This window comes from Tympanuchus pallidicinctus, unplaced genomic scaffold, assembly GCF_026119805.1.
Source record: "Tympanuchus pallidicinctus isolate F22 unplaced genomic scaffold, pur_lepc_1.0 scaffold7, whole genome shotgun sequence".
Classification (NCBI taxonomy): domain Eukaryota; kingdom Metazoa; phylum Chordata; class Aves; order Galliformes; family Phasianidae; genus Tympanuchus; species Tympanuchus pallidicinctus.
Genome location: NW_026294791.1, coordinates 15,583,669 through 15,606,744, shown reverse-complemented (window position 1 = coordinate 15,606,744; position 23,076 = coordinate 15,583,669). Strand labels below are relative to the sequence as shown.

The window sequence follows — 23,076 nt, the reverse complement described above, 5'->3', positions numbered from 1 at the left end:
TCCTGTTCATCAGTTTACTACTCACTATCATTTATCACATCAAAAATTGTTTGTTAGCTTTCTGAATTAATTTTTCATGCTTCTAATTAATTTTCAGTTTATCTCCAGTCACTGTAGGGTATTAGAGAAACAGCAACATTCTCCAGCATAACATCACCTGTATGAAATCTCTGTTTATTTCCCCGTCACACAGATCTTTGTTGCATGGATCTCTGAGAAATCCTGTGGACTACTGCTCTAAGTCAAGCAAATTGTAACTTAGCTGAGTTTCATAAAGCCAGGTTTTGAAGATCTTCATGGTTTTTAGTACCTTTCAAGATTCTTCCTGACTGCTTAAAAGAAGTTATTTATTTCATAGCAAAAATACTGTCTGTCTTGTCAGTTCTGACACTTTCAACAGGAGTAAGACAAAAGAAAACAGAATCTCCAGAATGAAGTACTGTCTTTTCTAAACAGCCCATCTTACTGCCTGGCATTATCAAGTTTTAAATTTCATAATCTGTGACAAGCACTGTAAGGAAAGGACTGATCAGGTCTTTCATAAAAATACTGCACTTACAGGGATTTCCACAATCAAGAGTTCTTATATTATAGTGGTTCCAGAAGAGCTCAGTCATACCACTTCTACTTTGGGCAAAATTTATTTCAGAGCTGAAAGAAGAGAACTCATCTTAGGCTACTAGTGGTATCATTCAATCTCTGCACAGAACAAAAAAATTAATGCAGAACCCAAGCTAGAAACTCGTACAGAATAACAGCAGATCACATTCTAGGAAGCTGTAGCAACTTTTCCAATGACGTATGCATTTAATTCTTTCTTTTTTTTTTCCTTCAGAAAAAAAGCCAAATCAACTCTGATTCGCATCTTAAAATCAAATTTCCTCTAAGTCAGGAACTCCTTCTATGGGTCGTGTCCCCAGCAAATGTAGGCTGTTCTTCAGAAAGTTTACCAAGATAAAGTTAAAACTTTGAAAATAAAGGACACATTTGTGTGTCAGTCATGTTTTTCTTATAACAGATGGGTTGTGTTTCATGATAAAAAATGTTTGCATTGAATGTATTAAGATTAATTATTAATAAGGAAACAAGTATATTTTCGTAAGGTTAGAGCTTTGAGACTCAGTTGCAAAATTTACAGTTCAGTTTGCTCAGTGGTTGAAGTTAAAATATATTTAAAACTAAGTTTAGGGCAACTGTTAACAGCATTAACCATGTCTTTTGAAGCTTTACTTCAGAACTGTCTATATTACAGTTTGACTGTACAACCTACTCTGTTATGGCATGAGTCTGAACAAGCAAGGATGTATGAAGCAATTATAGAAGGAGGGGAAAATATGACTCCAAAAAAAGTCTGCTTAATATATACATTTTCAATGAGCATAAATTTAAAAGAGTTCGCTCTCTAATAGTGCTGGACATTTTTTCCATCTGCTTGATCATCACAGATTTGTGGCATGAAGTTCAATAGGACACAAACTGCAATAGCTTCCCAAAGAGTCAACATGATAAAAATGTCTTCCAGAACTGGGTTGAAACAGAATTTGCAACAAAAAACATGTTTACTTATACAGAACAAAAAAAATGAACTGGCAGAGGAAAGTACTTTTTCTACTACCATACTTTCAATCCATAAACTACAAGTACCTTTGGAATATAAAGTTGACAAGAGCATTTAAAGAAGAAGCTCCAAAATTATACTCTGCATAAAATTATTTCTAGATTTATGTTCCTCCTGTAACAAAGGGATTAGTCAGGAAAACACCGCCATGAATGTCCATTTGCAACTGGTGAGGCGCTCCTGTACAGCATCTTTGCACAGCTGGGGATGACTTCAATCTTCTGCATGCCCCCACACACATCTGCTAGGAGCACACAGATTTCTGTCTCTTTGAGGGATTGCCAGTACACCTGGCAGAAAGACATGACCCTGCTCCTCCCTTGTGATGGGCAGAAAAACTGACAGGCACAGAGATCGTATTGCACCCAACACCCTGGTTCCAAGCAAAAGAAGTCTAGGAGACAGTGTGTGCTAAGATATCACTGCTGCTGCTGAGACCAAGGACCAGAACTGTAAAGGGAAACAAATCATCCTATCTGAGAGTTTGTGCTGGGCAGAGCACGCCCAAGTATCCCATTCAAAAGGCTGTCCACAAGAAGTACCAGAATGGAAAAGGACTGCAGCTGTCTGTGCTGCACTGAAGTACAAACTGCCACTTTCTTGTACCAGCAACTAGCAACACAGTGTTTTTTCTTTTCTCTTTTCTTTTGTTTTAATTATGAGATTCTTTCAAACTCCTAAGATTTCTTCTTCTTTCTCCTTTACAAATGAACAAGATGCTTAATTAATTTTAAAGTTGGCACTGATTAATATCCCAATGAACAACACTGCAATCCTTCAAAATACTGTTCTATGTATTTCTATTTCCTAAGTAATACTGGAACATGCTGGGAGGAAGTGAAGTAATACTGATCTCCTGCACATTATGCCAAATAAGCAGATTGCGTTTGCTTAGGAAATGCTGATAAGTAAGAACTGCTTAACAGAAAACACATTTGAGTTCACACTTACCAAATGACAATCAAAAACTATTAAGAATGAAAAAAGGAAGAACACATACATTCATTTTTTAACCATGCTGAAAAACCTTGCATTTTCTTTATTTCACAAAAAACTACAAGTTGAGAGCAAGAGGACAGACAAAGACTCGGCCTTCATTTCGAATGCTTTTACAAAAAGGAAGGTTTGGGGGCTTTTGTCCCTGCAAACTGTTTCAGAAGGGGGAAAAAAAATTGCATTTCTAGCTCAATTATGAACAACTCTTCTTAGCTGAAACCTACTTTCTGTCATCAGATGTGGAATAAAAGATCATCCCCCTGATTTTTAAATGGTTTCTTTGGGAAAAAAACTGCTATCTTGAGTTCAGGTGCCGTTTTTATAGTCACTCTGCAAATCTGATTCATATCTAATATGTATTTGTGCATTTCACACATGTAGACATTTCCAGGCAAGAACAAAGCAGGGATATCACAAGCATCTAAATTTGTCTGAAAATATCTTAGGAATTTCAGTGTTGAATAATACAAATGCTCTGTTGTGCAAAGAAGTAAAACTGAATACTTGAACGTAAGATTCTCCAGTTCCTGAACTGTTATCTCCAAGAGAGTAAACCTCTAGAGTACATCTCCACATGACACATTTATCTAAAGTGGCTGCACACACGTAACGATGGCTTTTGTTTTGTGATCGTGGTCATTTTGAGTTTGTTTAAATACTGCAGCCCAATGCCTATACGCTAATCCCAGAACATTCTGAAACGTTTCAAAGCTTTTAGCGGGAGGAACCTCTTGCATAGGCTTTGTAGATGAAGCTGACCACAGTTCACTGGAACCAGCCAGCTCAGATAAATAAGATGAAAGCAGACATTTCCTGAAAATATCTTGAAAGCTTTCCATTAGACTGTACCAGGGGTATACAGTAAAAACAGCAAGTGCCCATGCTTATATAGCAACCAATCTTCCCACTGCTTTCTCCATTCCGTCTTGATTACTGTCTGTGTATCTATTTATCTGCTTCACTTTAACATCTTGTAAAGTACTTTGGGAGAAAAAGGATGCAACTTCTGTTTGCTGGTTTACATTACAAAGTAGTTACTGGTGTAACACAAAATTCTACTTAACATTGATATTAAATATGACAGGGAGATACAAAAATTTACAACACCTAATGGGCAAAAAAATCAGAAATTTGATCTACGGAACATTTCAGAGTCAGCCACTCCACAATAGGCATGAATGCAAGCATTCACACAAAATTCTCTGGCTGTCGAAGTGTATTCTAAGAAAGTCAATACAGTCACAAAGACAGGAGTGCCTCAGGCTAGATTTTCAATTTGATTGAATAAATCCAGCTGTTCACTAGAAAGAGGAAATGCTTCACCACTGGGATCTCCAACATTTTATAATTCTAGAAAGATCGTCAGACCACTTACTGTCAGGTACTTTACTTCAGAACAATGAATTAGAAGTCCAAGTTTCTTTAACAGTCAAAAAATTCGAGGGCATTTAAGTGCTTAGAATGATTTTTGGAAGGAAAGCCAGCAGAATACAAAGGGAGCCCAGATCTTATCTAAGCACTAAAATTAGGTGTAAGATTGGGCGTTGACACTATCCTACATGTAGATTCTACAAAGATTCAATTCACAAACTTTTAATGAAGAAAGGATGACATTATCATAGTACAAACTATTAAGCAGTGATAAGTCTTTAGGTCAGTATAGCTGTAATGATAATATTGAGTCTCCCAATAGCACAGAAAGTGTCATTGTACTCTGAAAGTGCACTGTGAACTTAAGCACACCGTATGTCCCTAGGAGAAGGAAGTGGTGAACCACAATATCGATGCACAAAGTCGAGTGCAAGTCCAACAGTTGCTACTTTAAACAAAGTTTGCCTCCTTCCAAACAAAACAAAAATACTTGAGGTCTTAGAAGTTTCTTTTCATATATACCCTGAAATCCCATGCTCACCCTGCCTTCTTTAGTTTGTGTTCTTACGCCTCATGCAGCACAGGGTATATGTAATGTGGTTGGTCTTCCTGCTGGAAAGAGGAAGTTTCAGGGTCTTGCTTATGCTACTGCACTCCTGAGCATTACGACAAAAAAGTCATCCTGTGTTGGGCTGGGTCAAGACATTGGAATACATTACTGGAATAACTCATTTATTTAGGCATGGACCCCTAGAAAGCAAAGGTAAAAAAAAAAAAAACCTTGGTTCTCTGCTTCTACTGATTGCTTCCAAGACTGCCTGCTACTTGTAGAACATTTAAAAGCAATTGTAAAACAACCATTAGCTATGACAACATTTAGACCTCATCATAATGCAGCACAGACCAGCTATATATTTTAGCTTCCGTTCAGAAGAGTCACAATTTCCTTAAATGTACAGAAGCTACTTGAAAAATTCATAAGATCTGTTTCACAAATTACCAATTCAACCATAAGAATATATAGTAAAAATGACAAAAGATTTGTTCTTATAGTTGATAAAAAATGTATGCCAAGGCATTCAAGTAAAGTTACTTTCTGTGTTCTGATTTAATGAATCATTTGAGCGGTATCTGGCTGGGTGACAGAGATGCAAGGCTCGCTGAAGCCTACTCTAATGCCTACTGGTATAGCCTTCCTTGGGACAGTAAAGCCAGAACAATGTGTCAGACTGAAGTAATATCAAAGAAAGTAAATGCAGTACTGGGGATGCTATGAGGTTGGCCCACAACATCTCTTGACCTGTGAATATCTGTAAGTACTTCTCTGTCCTACTGGCTCCAGTGACCCAGGAAACGCAAAAGAAGAAGCAGCAGTGCGGTAATAAACGGCCTCTGAAATAAGATTTCTGCAATCTTGTAATTCAAGCTGAAAGACATACAAAGATTGCTTGATGGTTTAACCCTATTAAAAAGCAGGGCCTGACACTATGTGAAACCACCAGTGATTTCTTAAAAGATGAACTAATTTTAAATAATGTTTAATGTGAATTTCATAGAGAACTGTCTGTTTTATGCATTGCAAAGTTTATATTCTTAATTTGGAAAATATAAATTAATGATGCATGTGACTACAACTTTTATAATTCATGCTTATGCATAGAATCTGACTGAAAAAGACTTACCTTTAGGGAAATAAATTGACTTTAATGGTGAAAGTGACATTAAAACAAGAAAACAAAATTCAAATAATACATGTCATTTTGTCCCACTATTAGAGAAGGGCAGACTAGTGAATAGAAGAGACTGAAACAACCCCTTTCTTCCATCCTTCTTTAAAAATATCTAAAACTTAGTTAGCTCTTAAAAATAACACTGTCCATTGCTAACATTTTGTTTCAAATATTTTATTTCATTTGCATTAAAAATATTTCTGTTGATTCCTCCAGTCAATTTCAAGAAGTCTTTCCTCTGTTTTATCTGAAAATTAAACATTCTGTTGACAGGCTAGTTAGGACAATTGTGTATGAGAATAAAAGGGTACTTACACAGATAATAGAACAATAGCAATTAGAGTCCATTCAGGCATTTTGTGAATAATATTTGTGTTTGTTAACCTGAAAAATAGCAATTAGAAAAATCAATTCATCAATCAAAAAAATTCATTTCATAGTGAAAGTAAACAGATTTTAACTGCTGAATTCAAGTCAGCCCTTTAAAGACTTAGTATGCCACAGTACAGTGTGGCATTCACAGTCCCATGTGAGCAGTCAGCCAACTTTCTGTCTCTCTCCTCTTAGCTGGCCTCAGAGCAATTACAAAATTGCCAGTATGTGTTTTTGTTCCGGAAAGAAGTGGGATGAGGAAGATAGAACAGAAGCCAATTCTTTGAATTCATAGCCTTGGCTGCTATGAAGGCTCAACTCTCCCTGACACCCAATAGGAAATTCCAAGATCCACATATATGCTTTCTGTAAAGATAGGCCTTCTTCCTTACTGGTTTCAGATCTAGATTTGCTGTAAAAGCTAATTTTGCATTGTAGTAAAAATAGTAAATCACAGCTTGAAACAGTGATTGAGCACCTGATGGGAAGGCAGGGACAACCCAGGGGAGCTCAGCTGCATGTGATGCACCTGAGTAACCATAAGGGGTGGATCCAGTCCTTCCCAGACCTCATTTAAGGGCTGGCAGTGGAGGTGAGGGTATCTTGCTGAAGTTCCTTGCCTATGGGAGGCCTTCCAAAGGTAAGCAGGTTTTATTCCTTTATTTCTCGATCTACAGATGCTGCACTTGGGTTTATTTGCTGCAGCCTGGGATTGTGCTACTCTGCTGCTATTGCTATATTTCCCATCACGTTGCAGCAATACATACGTGAACATATGGGACTTTAAGATACTAGAGAAAGTCCTCTGATGATTTGTGTTAGTAAAATGGAAACCTACAATTCTAACTTAAGCAATGGGCATCAGAGCAGGAAAATGAAGTGTGAAGAACCACAAAGATGCTCAACAACAGGATTGCTACATCTTATATCCTCTGGTCCCTGTGATTTAATTCAGTAGTAATACAGTTTGACTTAAACTCAAATGTTAATGTGACTTAACAATTCACATATTGTTTTATGGATGAATTTAAGCATGACTGGTGCTGTTTGTGATGAGCAATTTTATGGAAAAGCCACAGCTCAAAAAGAATGTGTAGCTTTATGGGAACCCCCAAAAAAACCCTAGCAGAACTAATTTTATTTAGACAGATGCTGCCATGTAATAGACATGCTGAAGGGGGAGCGCCTTAGTATGTTTGCTTCCTTCTTCCACTCTGCTTGCCTTCTCTGTAGTCTTACATAAATCAGACACAGAATGAAGCTATTCTGTCACTCACTACTGGCGCTGGAGAAGACGGAAGGTTGTTAACAGGTCTGAAAATAAACCCTTTTGTCTAGAAGGAGACACTTACTAAAAGTACAAATTTCACCTGCTCTATCAGGGGCTTTAGATTCTTCCTCATTAGAAGAGGAGATAGCGGACATCAACCACCGCAGAGGTAAAGCAAAAGACTTCTATACCATGTTCAAGGCTCATTCTCGGAGAAAAGACTTAAATCTGTTTTGAGCATCTCAAAAGAAGATTTAATACCTGGGAGTTTTCTATAACTGCTAGCCTAGTCACAGAAGCTTTATCACTGAATCCCTTCACCTTATCAGCTCTGATTTTATCAAAATAGTACCAACTGAGCATGATCAGGGTAGCATGACAGATGCTTGTAACACAATTAATGGAAGCTCCAAAAAAATCAAAAGCTAATCTACCTCTAATTCATTACTAAAACACAGCTGTGTGTAGGCATACTGTTTTTCCTGATTGAGTACAATAAATCCAGCTTCAGAACGGAACCATGCTCAAGGGATCCCAAAGTGTAATGATCTATGATGATCAGTTAAACATTGAAGTTTCCAATATAGTCTTCTTACTTTTCCTCCTTCAAAGGGCAGTTTTAAAATGAAATAGCTCTTAACAAATTGAATTCCCTGGTTTTCTTCACTCAGTAAGGCTTTTAATTTCTTTAGGAAATTAGATAACAAAAATACCCAAGAACACTGGAAAAGTGTTAGTACTTGCCCTTGTTAAAACTCAACTTCTCTTTTCTCAGTTTGGGAAAATTACACAATTCTTTTCAAAATTACTATAAAAAATACAGTTGTAAATAAGACATTTTATAGGATTGCTTCCCTTATTTTAGAAATGCACTTAATTTTTTATTTTTTTTTTTTAAAAGGATACTAATGATTATAGCAATATTATTCCATTTTCTTTCTCAAGGCTGCTATCAATGTAAGATTTTTTTTTAAGCTGTAATTACTAAAGTAGTATTTCAACAGCCCTACTTTTGTTAAACAATGAAAGAAAAGTCAACATATAATACTGTGTATAGGAATTATGTCAAACTAGAATGATAGTATTGATAAATACAAATTATTTTTTTAAAAAGATGCACATTTACCAACCACTATTAAAATAGCCAATGGCAGCAGCTGGCAGCAAAGCTAGTAACTGATAAACTGTTTCATTTTTCTGGTTGTAGAAAAAGAAACAAAACAAAGGCTGAAGGTCTTGACTCAATACTGATGACAGTGATAAACACTAAGAAATGTCTGATGGAATCATCTTGACAGACAATTCATATGTAACATTCCAGTTAATCTGCTATGATAAAACACAGTGGAAGAGACAGATCCAAAACACCTGGGAAAACACTGTCAAATAGTGAAAGCATCTTTATTTCATTGCTCTACAAGGAGTTATTATTGATTAGAGCACAGGAAGGTGTCATTCTTGTACACAAACTGAGAGATACAGTTATTTGTGTCAATTAACTCTTATTCAATGTTAGTATTGATTGGCAAGCTCTCAACACTAGTCACTGCCATCAATATGCTATTTATGAAGGAGGCAGTCATAAGATGCAGATAACCAGCAGGATATGCCAGTATGGATTTGCTGATGTACTGCTGTCACTGGACTGGATGAAGTGAGGCTCCCACAACCTTTCAGTACAACACCTGTCCTAAAGCGCTTGTGCAACTGGAAAAGAAAACATTTTAGGCTGATCAGACTAAAGCTAGCAACCTACAGGTGTGAAGCCTTAAGTAATATGGAACAGTGGAAGGGCAGTCACTTTCAAGAACAAGCAGTGTGTCAATACAAAGGCCTCTAAAGAGTAAAGCTTTCAGGAAACAGGGAAGTGCAAATCCTCTGCAAAAATGGTTCATTAATTCTTTGTCTTGCCTTTGGCCATAACTAGTACTTCAGAACAACTTGTGAAAGACAGGATAAAAAGGTCACCACATTTGTCTCACATTATGGAAATGTTTAAATACAGCAGAAGTTTTAAGATGTGATTTTGGGCAGAGAAATATTTTCTATTAAAGAGTTTAGTTAAACTTTCTCACACCTACCTAAAGAAAGAAAAGAATGTGCAACTTTTCAAAAGTGAGCGTCTCTACTTACTTATTCCCTAAAAATGGACAGGTAAGCCATGAATGCTGCATGGGTTTCTTAGTTGCTCGTGAGTATTGCGGTTCATGCCAGCACAGCTTGCAGGAAGGATGTGCTATGACTGGACTAACTTCTTCCCTCAGCCATTAGACAAAAGGACCAAAAAAGCTCCCACAAAGAAGATGAGAATGAGTAGATGCATCACAGTGACAGAAATTGACAGGAAAAGGAATAAAGAGTAAGGTACAGACAAATTCCATTGCAAACCACCTTCCAGTAACCGACTGGAGCTCAGCCTGCAAAAAAATGTGAACTCTAATATGGAAGTTCTGGGAATACAGAGAAGTCCTAGCTTGAGGTAACCAGTAAATGGAAAACTAAACCCAATAATGACACAAAGAGCACACACAGTTGGTCCTTTTCCTTCAGTCATCTTCCCATTCAGTTACTTAGACACTGATTTTACTAGTGGTTTACTACCATTAGCAAATGCTGGCCTGAATTGTAACCAATGCCTGCCGTGGAAGCAAAGTTAAGTACTTCCCTATGAGCCCTGTGCTAGAACTTGAACAGAACATCAATACTCCTGAACTAAAGGAAAGAAACTCTCAGTGCTGCAGGTGCTCACCACCTCAGCATCTTCTGATTTCTAGGAAACAATCTGATACAGGAAAACAGTCCAACATAATAGCAGGTAGATAAGACAAAGTTGTAATAACAGAATTTTGAACACACATTTAAGAAACAGCAATATCCCATTCATTTTGAGAATCTGTAAATGACAAGTGCCATAGAATCAGCTGAAATATATGTAACCTTAAGGTACAGCAGAAATCCTCTTTTCAACGTGCGATACTAAACTTTAAAAAATAGAATCATACATTCACAAATGTAATAATTTAGCCTCAGTTTCTATATAAATAGCTAATTTTGTCTTCATCTTTTAACAAAATGCCCTTATACACTCTGGAGAATATTTGACATCTCAGTTTTCGTAACAAAAGCTTACAGGCGCTGTGGGACTTTGTTTGGGAAGAGCTTTAACCATTCTAAAATGTCTCTTGAGATGCCTCTGTGCGTTTCCCAGCAGTGGTGATTGAATAATATGTTGCCCAAAGGAGGCTGAACTGCAAGTGTTCCTTTAAAAACCAATGGAGCTGAAAATTGTTGTTGCTTAGTTCACAACATGCTCTTTTACCCTTCTTCAGCTAAGCTTTACTACTGCGATGTATTTTACTTCCTTCTTCAGCAAGTTCTGCAGCCTGAAATATTTCTAGTAAGAAAAGTAAGGAAGTTCAGTAGCAGTGCTGCCTCTGTAGTCATCAAGCATTTTAACCATATTAACAAAGGAAGTAACAAATTTCTAAACCCTACAAACATAAACACGGTATAATTTATCCTAGGGCATCTGCAATAGCAATCAACTTATGAGTCAGAGAACTCGTATTGATTAAATTTAAGTATGGCACTAGAGATTCAAACCTGTGCCTTCTGCCAGAGAGCTAGATTTTTTCTGTATCAGACAGTTTTATACCAGAAATACAAGGAGAAAGGGTGCAAATGTTTTTATTACTTCTCTATTTCCAGTATGTTCATCTTACTTTACTTTCAGCAACACTAACAAGTCTAGCTGTTGCGAGATGCATATAAAACAGTAATAAATTCTTGTGTAGCATTCACAATTGCTATCAACCACTCTTCCCAAAATGCTGTATTTCCAAGCAATTTATCTTTGCTTTTATGTTTTTAAAAGGCTACTTTGCCCTCCTACAGCAAAGCTCCTTTGCAGCAAACTGCTTTTGAAACCTGATATTCAAGCCATGTTATCTTTGAATAGCAAAAATAATTTAAAATATAAGTTCTGCTTTTGAGGTTTTTCAGCTAAAGTGACCACTAAGCATTTATACCGGAAATGCAACGGAAATGCATTTTTAAGACACAAAGATTTAATTAGAAGAGCAGACGTATACACATCATATAGATGCTATTTCAGTACAACAAAAAATATCTTCCATGGTTGCAATGTTGTTAAAATCTTAATAACAGTTAAATGACTACAGTTGCAGAATGAGGTCCAAACACAAAAATTCTTATATTCAAAAAACATCATGCCCAGAATCAGCAGAAATAAAAAGAAAATGTATCTTGCATAGTTTAAAAAAAAAAAAAATCTGGCATATATTGAGATCCACGTTTCAGTGGGTTTCAGTGGCATTTCTCTGGCTATCAGACAAATCATAAGGAAACAGGAAGAGTTGGGTTTCTATTCACCAAAGACTAAATTTCTTGTGTCAAATGCCACAAGAATGAGCTTTGGTAAATCTACGTGTAAACATTATGCATGATGGGAGGTGGTGGAGAGGAAATTGTTTCAAGAGTAACAGCCTACACAGTTAGCAGCTCTTGTTGCTCCTTTCCTAACAACATGTCAAGATGCACAGTGTAATCGAGGTCCAAGACATGAGTGGTGGCTCCCCCAAAAAGAACAAACATCTTGAGAAGTTGCTACCATTCTAATATCCCTCTTCCTTTAGTCCCAGTGTCTTTAAGTATCCTCCTCAGTGCTTCTGTGACTATCTGTGGTAAAGAAACATACCCTAGACCTACTTCCCCTTGAAATTAGAAGCAAGAAAGGTCAAGCTGGACCTTCTTTCCATTTTGAATATTAGTGATAATAATTATTAATTATATTAAATCCTGTTAGCCCAGCTACAGGGAGCCAGAGCAAAAGAAAGTGACAGATGTCAGAAACTCACACTTAATAGGAGGTGATGAGGTAGCAGATCCTTTAAAAGACTCACCATCATCCTCCAGAGACCACTGGCCTAGTTTTTAAGAATCTACTCCTGGTGACCTAGCCACTGTCAAGAGCAAGGAAGGGGTTGACTTGTTAGTCCACAGGGAATATGACATTTCCTACATGAACACACAGCCTCTCTGTGCCCAAATCACAAATACAAATCATAGGATGTTTAATCAATCAAGAATTGCTAAATAAAGACTAATACTTACCGGAAAGTTTTGACAAGATTTTTTAGCTCTGTGTAAACATCCCCCAGCATAATCTGAAGAGGGCCCAAAACTGCAGGTAATCTAGAAAGCAAGAGACACTGGTTAATGTTTCTGTGTCTTAATTTCTCCTGAAATAAGGCTTCCATCAGAGCTCGTTAAAGGTAATGAAAAGGGAAGAAAGTGTTTGTGCAATAGATTTGGCAGATAGTTTACATTTCTGATTCCTCTCGGTGCTTTTTGGGCAATATCTTTACTTTCACAACATTTTGATTATAAAAATAAGAAGCTCTAATTTATTGTAAATGTGAAGTAGAAATTGGATATCATTTTACACACATTTTCTATTAAATTCCATGTCAGTTCAGACATTTTTATGGTAAAAACAAATGTTTTTCATTATAAGTATTGGAATTTCAGTCTTCATAAATGCTTTAAAAGTTTATATTGGTTAAAAAATAACAATTGCAAAAAGAAAATTGCATGCCTAACTGTCATTCACACAAAGAATATATCTGCTAATCTTAGACTTACATATGATAAAAAAGGATGCAACAGAAATAACACTCCATTGGAAGTCTGATTATTGGAACAAAGATGTTAGCAGGGCAATCAGAAAATTTCAGTAACAGATTGCTTTCCTGCTTGAATGTATAAAACTTGAGAATGCTGCAAACTGTACAAACTGCTGAACAAGTTCTTGGTATCCCCAAATGCTAGCAATAACATCTATTGCTTTTCACATATTAGATGTAGATTTCAGCTAAAATGTCTGCCTCTTTGCTTGTTAACAACTTCTTGCATTTGAATATCCAATTATTTACACTTACTTATATGTGTGGGCACTGTGCTGATACTGTTGGAATAGTCAATATTTCTAGTTGTATTTATATCACTGTACCTTTTACTAGAACTGTGTATTCCCACCAATCTCATCTGAACCAAAAAATCAATTAAAACTACAGTTGAAATTACAAGTAGTATGTACATGAAGTGCACACAGCTATATATTGTTAATATTAACATATATGTATTTATTGCTGATTTTCAGTTGCTATTTTACATCCCTCTGAACCTGCTTTTAAAGAACTTAATTTAGACGCTTCAGATGTTTCCAGGAATCTGAGGGAAAGGAGGATGATAAATGAAGTGCTTTCTGCAGATTTTTGGAAGCACATTTTCATTTTAAGCTCCACGTGTTATAGCAACATTTAGAGCAAGAAAATATAGATATTTTCAGTAGGGGCACAGCTGAGTTCTAACAACTACTGACCAGCAGGAACATGCTGTCCTGCCAGCTTTGAATGCTACAACTTATCATCTACAAGCTCTGGTGCATGCAAGAATGGACAAGTTTATCTTAGAGACTATCTTAGTAGCAAGATTCTGACACTTATCTCAGCAGGTTGTGCAAACTGTTATCTGCTGCTCCATCATAGCATGATGGTGTCAAAAAGTCAAAAATAATTTATTTAGGGCAATACTGGTTTTGAATAATGCCACCCAGAAAAAGGTGAAGAATGTCCTTGCACAGTGTGTTCATTACTTAAAATGATGATGAAAGATCACCGATGTCAGCTTGATGATTACTGAAGTAAGGAATACTTACGCTCTTCTCAGTTTCTCGAGGACAATTCGCTTCCTAATTTGCATTTGTGCATTTGAATCAACAAGTGGGAACATGAGGTCTTCCTGTTGATCATTCTGTATTATAATATTAAAACCTTTAATTACAATCTAATATTTAATTGCAGTCAATGCACCAGAATAGTCACAGCTTATCAACTCATGTTTAAACATAGGAAGCTCTCATCTCTGAACAGAAAAAACAGCCAGTAGTGTCTTAATGGACAGAACTCTGGTTAATTTCACCCAACATAGAGTTTGCAGCTAACCTGCTTTTCCCCTTTCCTTGCAAAGCCATATGCTAGATACTTTAATTCAACTAATGGCAAATTTATTCACAAACTGTCTAAACTTTTTTACAAAAAGCAATGTAACTTCTTTATTTTAGAAGAAGCAATATTACAAAAGTTACACCCTCTTATGCTCATAATATACTTGACCTTTAAAAGCAAAAGCAATTTCACATGCTTGTACAAACTGTACAGCCTACCTAGGATAGTTAATGTACTGTTTTACTATAATGACAAGAAGACCTGGTTGCTGTCAGATGGTCTGCCTACCCTGATAAAAATTCAGACCACTCTGTATTTTCAGTTCTCCAAATCCTCCAGACTTTTTTCCCCCAAATTGTCTGTGTTGCAGCAACATATCCAAATAAATCAGCAGACACCAGCTTGGAGAATTTTAACTATAAGTAATGCCAGAGATCTAATCTTACTCAAAAGAAATAAATCCAATCTCAAGTACTCTGAATTAAAGGCAAAAAAAGAAGTTAATATAGATTTTATATAATGAATAAAAGGTGGAAGAAAAGAAATCCAGTTCCTCTTTCACCCAAGATCTACTCTGTCTAATGGGTTTGTTTCTAAGTAAACCTTATTTACCCTGCAAGGCAGCGGTTTTACAGAAAGCCTTTGTTATAGAAGTCCTATCTCTCCAGCTCACAGAAATCACCAGTTTTTCTTGCCAGTAAGCTATTCTCACACAAGGCTCTTTAACAGCTGCTTCTCATTGCAATTATGCAATGCTACAGTTGCAGAGTTGTAGAGATGATGAAAAGGATGGGCCTGGGAAGTGGTGACAGTGTTGTACTTCATTTTTCTACTAAGATTACAGTAGAAATAGTTCTACCTATTCTCATTTGCTACAAAAGCTACATAGGGCCTATATAGATCTTAACTTCTTTCCTGTTCCCGTTGCCAGTACTTCCCTCTTGTTTCAGCCCATGTTCAGATCGTGCTCAAGCAACCAAGTCATCTTTCATGTTTCAAAAACTGCAAGGAACCTACCAGAACTGAATGCTTCCCAAACAGTCAAATTCATTCTTATCAACTTAAAATAATTTTCTTCAATCTTAAGGGATTGTTTTGAATCTATCCAACCTTCTTAGTATTTTACATTAATAGCTTGATGATACCATGACCATATCTGCTTACAAAGGCAGCAACAAAGAGCTCATAATGTCTGTGCAGAAGCAGGATTTCAACAGCCCAGACACTGTTCCATCAGGCACTTACTTTGTCTGTACTTGAATGTTCATCTGCTTGTGTATGTGCTAACTCCTCTTCAGCCAAGATGTACTTTCCTTTATAGAACTCTCTTACTCGGAGTTGTAGGAACTCTGTTTCTTCTTTTAACTCTTCATAACTAGGCACAGGCTTAACTGTTTCACCTGAGCCCATAAAAGGTAAGGAATAGTTCAGACTGTTTTCAAACTTCCCTACAGCAGCGCTGTCAAGATCTTCAGGTGTATCTAAGTCATCCTCATCGAGTTCTTCATCTTCTTGGTTGGCAGACGATAGGCATTCTGATGACCATAAAGTGTAGTTTGGACCATACAAAAATCTTAAGGTTTCCTCAGTTCTCCATTCTGTAAGTGTTTGCTTAAGCAGTTCTAATAAACTGCATTTGGCAGCTGAGGAAGAAACTGAATCCCTCAGTTCAATTTTCTCATGTTGTTTTGAGTTAGCTAGTGTTTTAAGGTATTCTGCTCCTTTTTTACTCACACCTAGGAAGACTATCTGTGAATTGCTACAGGTATCTTCACAGTTCTCAGAAGCATTTGATTTTCCTAGAGTAGTATTTTTTGAGGGCATTGCAGTTATTTTCTCTTGAACAGTGCAAGCATGCATTTCTTCCTGAGCATTTAATTTACAGTTAGAGAGTCGTTCAGTGATTTCTACCACATCTGAGCCTTCAGATTTAGAGCTGGAATAAACTTTCTGAACGTGCTTCTTTTTGAGGATGCTGTTTCTGTGCAGTTGCTGTGCAAGATTGACTGAACTTGACTGACTTCCTGGTAGAACAGAAGAAACAAATTCCTGTTCGGTATCACTACTGCTATCACTGGCTGTGCCATAAGAAGCAGATTCACATGGATTTGAAGATACCCTAGGATTTTCAATGTCAGAAGATTTGATTACTTCATCACATAGTTTCACCTCTTCTCCAGATTGACCACTGTAACAGAAAACACAAGTCATCAAAATAAGAAATGCATGTTACATGAGACTGAAAAATTATTATATATAATTAGGAAAAATGGAACCTTGTTTGCTTACAGTAGATGTGTAATTTTTGCCCTAGAAATTATATTTAAACTTGTTCTAATGTTTTGCAATTAAGATAGTTTAAATGCTGTTTAGAGAAATTAGTTCCCAAATGCTTATTGGCAGTTAGAACAGCAAACAAGTTGTTATTAAAGACAACAAACTAAAGTTCCAATTTAATATGAAGAATTTTAAAGTACTTCCATTTTTAAAATGAAGATCAGTATCTCAGTATACATATGAATGTAGTACCTGAAAACAGTAGGCCACTAGAGCTTGTTTTTGGCATATATGTTTGCCATCTAATGGCTGGATGTTCCAAAAGAAAACAAAGTCACAATACACAGCAAGTACAGAGAGATGACAGAGTAACATGACTTCAATTGAGCTGATACTGATGTTTCAGAATAGGAAGTACAGAAGTTTTCGTCACCTATAATTGGTACCACTTTCTTTATAAAGAATAGATGGTATAAAATGTTTAAACTACAAACAGTGTTATTTGTTTCAGATTTCAGCAGGCTCAATTATGACACGAAGGCCAAGAGCAGCTGTACACTAAATCATACAGGTCAAACATGCTAGTTTAGAATCACAAAGGAAAAGAAATAAGACAAATAATCCTTTGTCTAACAAGGTCTCTTCAAAGATTTGCCTTTTACCTAATATAATGTTTATATTTCTAACTATAAATGCACGTAACAAATTACTGTTCAATGTACCTCTGTCCCCTCTTCAGCAGCTCTATGTCTGATGGTCTGCAAAAAGAATACAAGGAATGAAGACTAATTATTCTGCTAAATCAGTGCTCTTGAAATACACATACGCCGAAAACACATAGTTGAGGATGGAAAGAACCTCTAATGATCTCTTAGTCCAACATCCTTTGTTCACAGCAGGATTAGCTGGAACGGGCTCATACATACGCATTCACTAGCCAAATTTGTGTGGGCCAGTAGCATGATACATTTAACAACAACTAATCAAATCATGAAAACGTTAAGTCAGAAAGGACCTCTGGAGGTTTAATCTGATGTCCTGAGACAGTGAGCTTGTCACCAGCAGCAGATTAGGTCAGTCACACCTTATGTAAATTTCAATCTTGAAAATCTTGAGGATTGAGATTTTGGAACCTTTCTGTGTAGGCCGATTTGTTCCACCACTCTCTTAGAGCATCTTTTTCCCCAATGTTAATGTAAACAACTGATATTTATGGCCGACACTCCTTATTAAGTTTTCTGATAATAACCAAGACCAAGTTTAGGTCTGTAACCTATGTGACTTTTTTTTTTTTCTTCAAAAAGTTGTAGACTGTTTTCAGATCATCCCTTGGTTTTCTCTTCATCAAACTAAACGTGATCAGATCCTTATAAGTCACAAGGTCCCTATAGGAAAAACAATCCTGAGTAGTTTGCAGGAAAAATGCTCCAAATTGATACAGGAAATAGGAATATTCACAATATCTTCCTTTGAAATTGTTTTTAAAAAAATAGGCTATTAAGTTATAGTGATCTAAGATAATGGAGTCCCAAGGTTTCTGGAAACACTAAGAACTGTTACTGAACAGATTCTGAAGGATTTCTTGCCAGGTTTCTAGCTGCTGTTCTGCTTCATTTCAGTTATAAGGTAGCATCACAATGCTAATTTATTCAGCACTGAATATTGAAATCCACACCTGCCTTATGAATGACAAGGAACCTTTTAAGCATGCCTTGAATGTAAGTCAATGAAATAACACCTGAAACTCAGACAGTATATATAAAAAAAAACAACACATCCATACAACAGATTTAAAAGGATGACAGCTGCACTTTCCATATAAATGAACTGAGTCTGAAAAGTGAAGGTGATAAGATAGTGATTTAAGAGTAATTATGTGGTGCTAGTTTAAGTTTTAAATAGAAGTTTTTAGTTGTCTTATGCAAACAGATATTACTAGCCGTGCACTGCTTGTTGTTTGTGTTTGCTTGGTTTGTTTTGGAAAACATACCCACCTCAGCATAAATAATTATGTCAAACATCAGAACTCTGCTCTTTATGTTAACAAAGAGATATTAAAAACAGTTTCTTTACAGAGAGCAAAACCATGAAAACACTGGTAAGCTTACTTAACTATTTTACAGTTTTACCTAATTCTTCAGGTCAGGCTGTTCTCAGCCTCTTCTCTCACTGGCCCATATTTCATACAACTCCTCCCACTGTGAAACTGAACTCACACATAATTTCAGATTGTTTTCTCTGTTGAAAGCCAGGGTACTTGCTTAGACAATGAAAATTGAATAAATGAGCTGAACCTTCTCTGGGTGAGTATTTACTGCTGAGCAGTGACACCCAGTGGCTTGATTCATTGCTTGCACACCTATGTTTCTTAGCTTTTAATATATTAAAGCACAGACTACGTAACACTTCCAAAATGTATGCTGCATTAATAACAGAAAATAAGCAATCTGAAATGACAGTTTTATGAAGGATAAGGAAGTTCTTCATTCCACAGACTTTCAGTCTAACCTTAAGCCCAATGCAAGTGCTCTGTTAAAATGAGAAAATCTCTTGTCACAGAGTAAAACAAATTATTCCTTTACCTTACATGGCTTGTAAAAATCCAAATACATTTTAAAATTAATAGGAGTTTATTATTTATAACTAGTCTGCCCTCTAAACTAACACAATCAAGTCTGAGTGGTCATTACTAGAACTGGGCCATGTCAATTACAGTAATCCATATGGCAACAGCACTTAACATGAGCACCATGCTAAGTTGACACGTTAACATCACTTGTGTCTGCTCCAGTCTAACCACTTGGATGTATTGCAACTAATTAATTAGCATTGCAGCTTGGACAAAAAACAGTATCCTTGAGATGAGCTACAACTATATAAGGTCACACTTACATTTCTTCTTCTCGCATCCATACTGGACTCTTCGAAATTTGAGCTTCAAAATATTTAGATGCTTTATAGCAAAAGTTGCTGCAAAAGCACTGGAAATACAGTATGGAAAACGTGACTGAAAACATCATTAGTAATAATGACAACTTTAAAAAAAAAAAACACCAAAACTCTCAAGAGCAATCCTGAACCCTGTAAAATGTCCATATAGTTTAAAAGATGTGCAATAATATGTAGGTGTTTAACAATGTAAATCCTGGTTTTTTTTGTCACATTTTTCAATATGGCTCCTAGAATTTTGCAGCATCCTAAGAAAAAAAAATTATTTTGCACAGTTGTGTCAGATAAGACGACAGAACATCCTAGCACTTCTCAGACTCAAGCTTGGTAGCTTGGAGATGGAAATGCACTACTTAGGAACTTCATAGTCAAATAGTTTATGAAAATGATTTTCATGAGATCCAAATGCATTGGTTCTGATTCAACCCACTATATGAGTGCTGTTACAAAATGTATTTGTAATGTGGAGACAGTATTAAATACACTTAAAAAACAGCTTGTTACCATACCTTTCTTTCAGTAATGTCATAAACTCTGTTAGTTTTTGTTGAAATCCTGTACTTCTGTTTTGGCACCTAAAATGATATGTTGCTTTCATCAGCAAGATTGTCACATTGTTACATAAAACTTTCCTCCTAATTCACATTTTCAGTACACGGAATGCTCTCAGTTAGTTGAATTACATACTACACCAACCTTTTCGCTCAACTCTCTTGGTATTTTATCTCCTTAGACATAAGAACTGCAATTTCTCATTATTTACAGCTTAGTAGGCATCTTCAGGTGTACAAAAAAGCCTCTGCTGGGAGTGAATCAATTGCAAAACTGTACATATTTTTTCTTTCATGATTTTTTTTCCCAGATAACTTCTTGTATCGCGACTGGTATTACACCATAGGTTATGTACCTGAACTCAGCTCTGATATATTGCATTTAAGTGTGACTGATTTTGACACAAGTAACATCCGTTTTTGGAGGGGATTTGCAGTCACAAAGTAATGCCCACGTGTTTTACCTTTTTTCATTTCAGCCCATCTTACCGAGGTGCAGAAGGACAAGATTAGAGTGCTTCTGCGTGCATGAAGGATGGCTATGAAACCATACCTTATTCACCTTTATTACTATCAAAATAGATTATAATTGATTCTCTTATACAGCAATGGTTGTCAACCAGTCAGATTTAACTTTTTACTTCAGAAGCATTGTACTGAAATGATACCTGACCAAATCTATGATTAACATTCCAAGTTTAAAATGAAAAAAATAAGCAAGAGAATAAAAAATGCTAATAGATTCTTACGATGACACTACTCATAAAAAAGCATCTTACATTTTCCAGTTTATTTCGACATACAGGGTAACCACATAGTTTGATGATAGACCGTTCATCAACAATGTCTTTATAGTGAGATGGAGTAATACATTTTCCCTGCAATAAGAAGAAAATAGTTCAAAAACAGATACTGAAAGATCTGTCATTTTTCATACTCAAATGAGAATAAGCAAATACAAACTTTCCATTTTATAACAGCGGGTTATAAAATAATAAATAGGTTAATAAACAGCACTGAGAACCCACCCAGTAAAAAATAGTAAAAAGTTTTAAAAAAACACACACATACTTATTTTTGCATATACAAGCACTTCATCATATACCTCTAGTGCAGCTATTCTCTCAATTTTCCTCTCTTTACATGTTACATACACCTACCTGCCATCATATTTACAACCTTAACAGGAATAATCCTCATATCTTCCCAGTAAAACTGCTGCCAGATGAATCGTGTGGAAAAGAGTACCATTGTCTAAATTCATAGAGGGCATGACACAGACCTAACTTTTTGTACTTCCCAGAGGCATAAACAAAGTATGCTTACAGACAGAGATTCATAGTTTTATCTCATCCTACAAAACTGGAGCATATTTTTTTTATTGCAGAACCCTTGAAAATAAGGTAACCATCAACAGAGCTGACAAGAGAGAATGGACTTGTCCGCTCTGAACTCCAGCAAACTGTTCTAAGAACTTTAAAAAACAGTTGGAGATTAAGATACAAAATAATACCAAAACTTACAACACCTACAGAATTCAGAAGGAACTCTTCAGTAATGTTCTCTTCTAGGAGTTGCTCAACAATATGCAGTGCCTTTTTCTCAAGTTCAATCTTTTTTCTAGTAGAAGCCTCCAGCGCTGCTTTCCTGTAACATAAGAGATGTTAAATGAAACAGCAGCTCCTATAAGCAATTCCCAAAGTGAATATTTGTCTTCTTTTCTAAAATACAGTAGCTTGCATTTTCTGTATCTCATGAAGTTGGCCAAACAAAGCAACAAGTGGACTATAAATTTTGTAATTTTGCTTTATTTTCTCCCCAGTCTGGAAAAGTTGCCAAACCACAACAGAATTATTTCAGTTTTGCACACACCCATTGGTCGTGTATTTTCTTGTATCTTCCATGTATCTGCAGTGAGGCATATTTTAACATATTCTCTTAATATACATAGATTTTAGCCTTTGCTAAATGTTATTCTGATTCTGCAATACAGGGTGATTAAACTACAGCAGCTAAGTGATAGAATGGAGACAATTCTTGTAGCTCTGCCTCCTGCAGGAAAGAAGTTCTCCTGCCACCTGTGTCACCACTGTGAGTCTGAATTCCTTTGGGCAGCTTTCCCCAATGGGCGGCTGTCTGACATCTCTGTGGGGAGCAGGTGGCAGAGGCAGCTGTACTATTGCATTCTGTGCTGGTTAAAGGGGACGCAGCTTTCAGCCCTGTTAAGATGTTATGTGCAGCTCTGGCCAAACAGGATGGCTGTGCCTATTATCAGCAATGCTAAACTGATGTTCAGTTAAAAGACGCGCAGCATCACGCCAAAAACCTGCAGGAGGTGGATGCTGGTGGTCTCTGGAAGTCAGTTATCTCTAAGAAAGCCAAAAACACGGGAGGAAGAGTTACAAAGACCACCATACGTTGCTTGCTAGAAATGGTACCTCTGAGCAGCATCTTCATTTTTTGGAGCAGCTGACCGTTTATTTCCTAGAAATCAAAAACATGGACCCATATAAGTGACTTTTCTTCCTGTAGCAATGGAAAACATTGGTACTTTTAAAAAATATGAAGACTTCTGCAAGCACAGTGGAATGCACAGAACCTCACTTTTGGTGCCTATGCCTTCAGCAAGGCAATAACCACTCAGCAACGTCAGGCACAGCTTTTGTACCGCTCCTGGGGTAAGCACGGCCTGCCCTAACCTGGACGCGGAGCCGATACGCCTAGAATATGTATTTTTAGGTGAAAGCTCTCTGCAACCGGAGACGCGGAGACACCGGCCGCCGGCAGCCTGACGCGCTGCCGCAGTCCCCGCAGAGCCCGATGGGGCTCGGGCCCGCCTCATCCGACCGCTTGCCGTGAGCCCGGCCCCAGGCAGCCGCTCTCTGACCCCCGCCGTGCAGCCTGCCTGGACGAG

The 23,076-nt window shown here is 36.8% G+C and overlaps 1 protein-coding gene across 2 annotated transcripts in view; it reads right to left on the bottom strand.

The window, feature by feature from the left end:
- RPAP2 (RNA polymerase II associated protein 2) overlaps positions 1-23,076 on the bottom strand; it is a 34,638-nt gene that overhangs the window by 11,300 nt on the left and 262 nt on the right. The window contains exons 2-11 of one of the 2 annotated variants that reach the window (XM_052666542.1): positions 22,601-22,646; positions 21,695-21,809; positions 20,942-21,040; positions 20,121-20,186; positions 19,555-19,643; positions 17,385-17,420; positions 15,631-16,573; positions 14,097-14,191; positions 12,491-12,571; positions 6,031-6,099 (exon numbers count right to left, since the gene is read on the bottom strand). In XM_052666542.1, coding sequence (XP_052522502.1) covers positions 6,031-6,099; positions 12,491-12,571; positions 14,097-14,191; positions 15,631-16,573; positions 17,385-17,420; positions 19,555-19,643; positions 20,121-20,186; positions 20,942-21,040; positions 21,695-21,809; positions 22,601-22,646 — 1,639 coding nt within the window. The remainder of the gene's footprint in view (positions 1-6,030; positions 6,100-12,490; positions 12,572-14,096; positions 14,192-15,630; positions 16,574-17,384; positions 17,421-19,554; positions 19,644-20,120; positions 20,187-20,941; positions 21,041-21,694; positions 21,810-22,600; positions 22,647-23,076) is intronic. The other variant, XM_052666543.1, reaches the window with a different exon arrangement.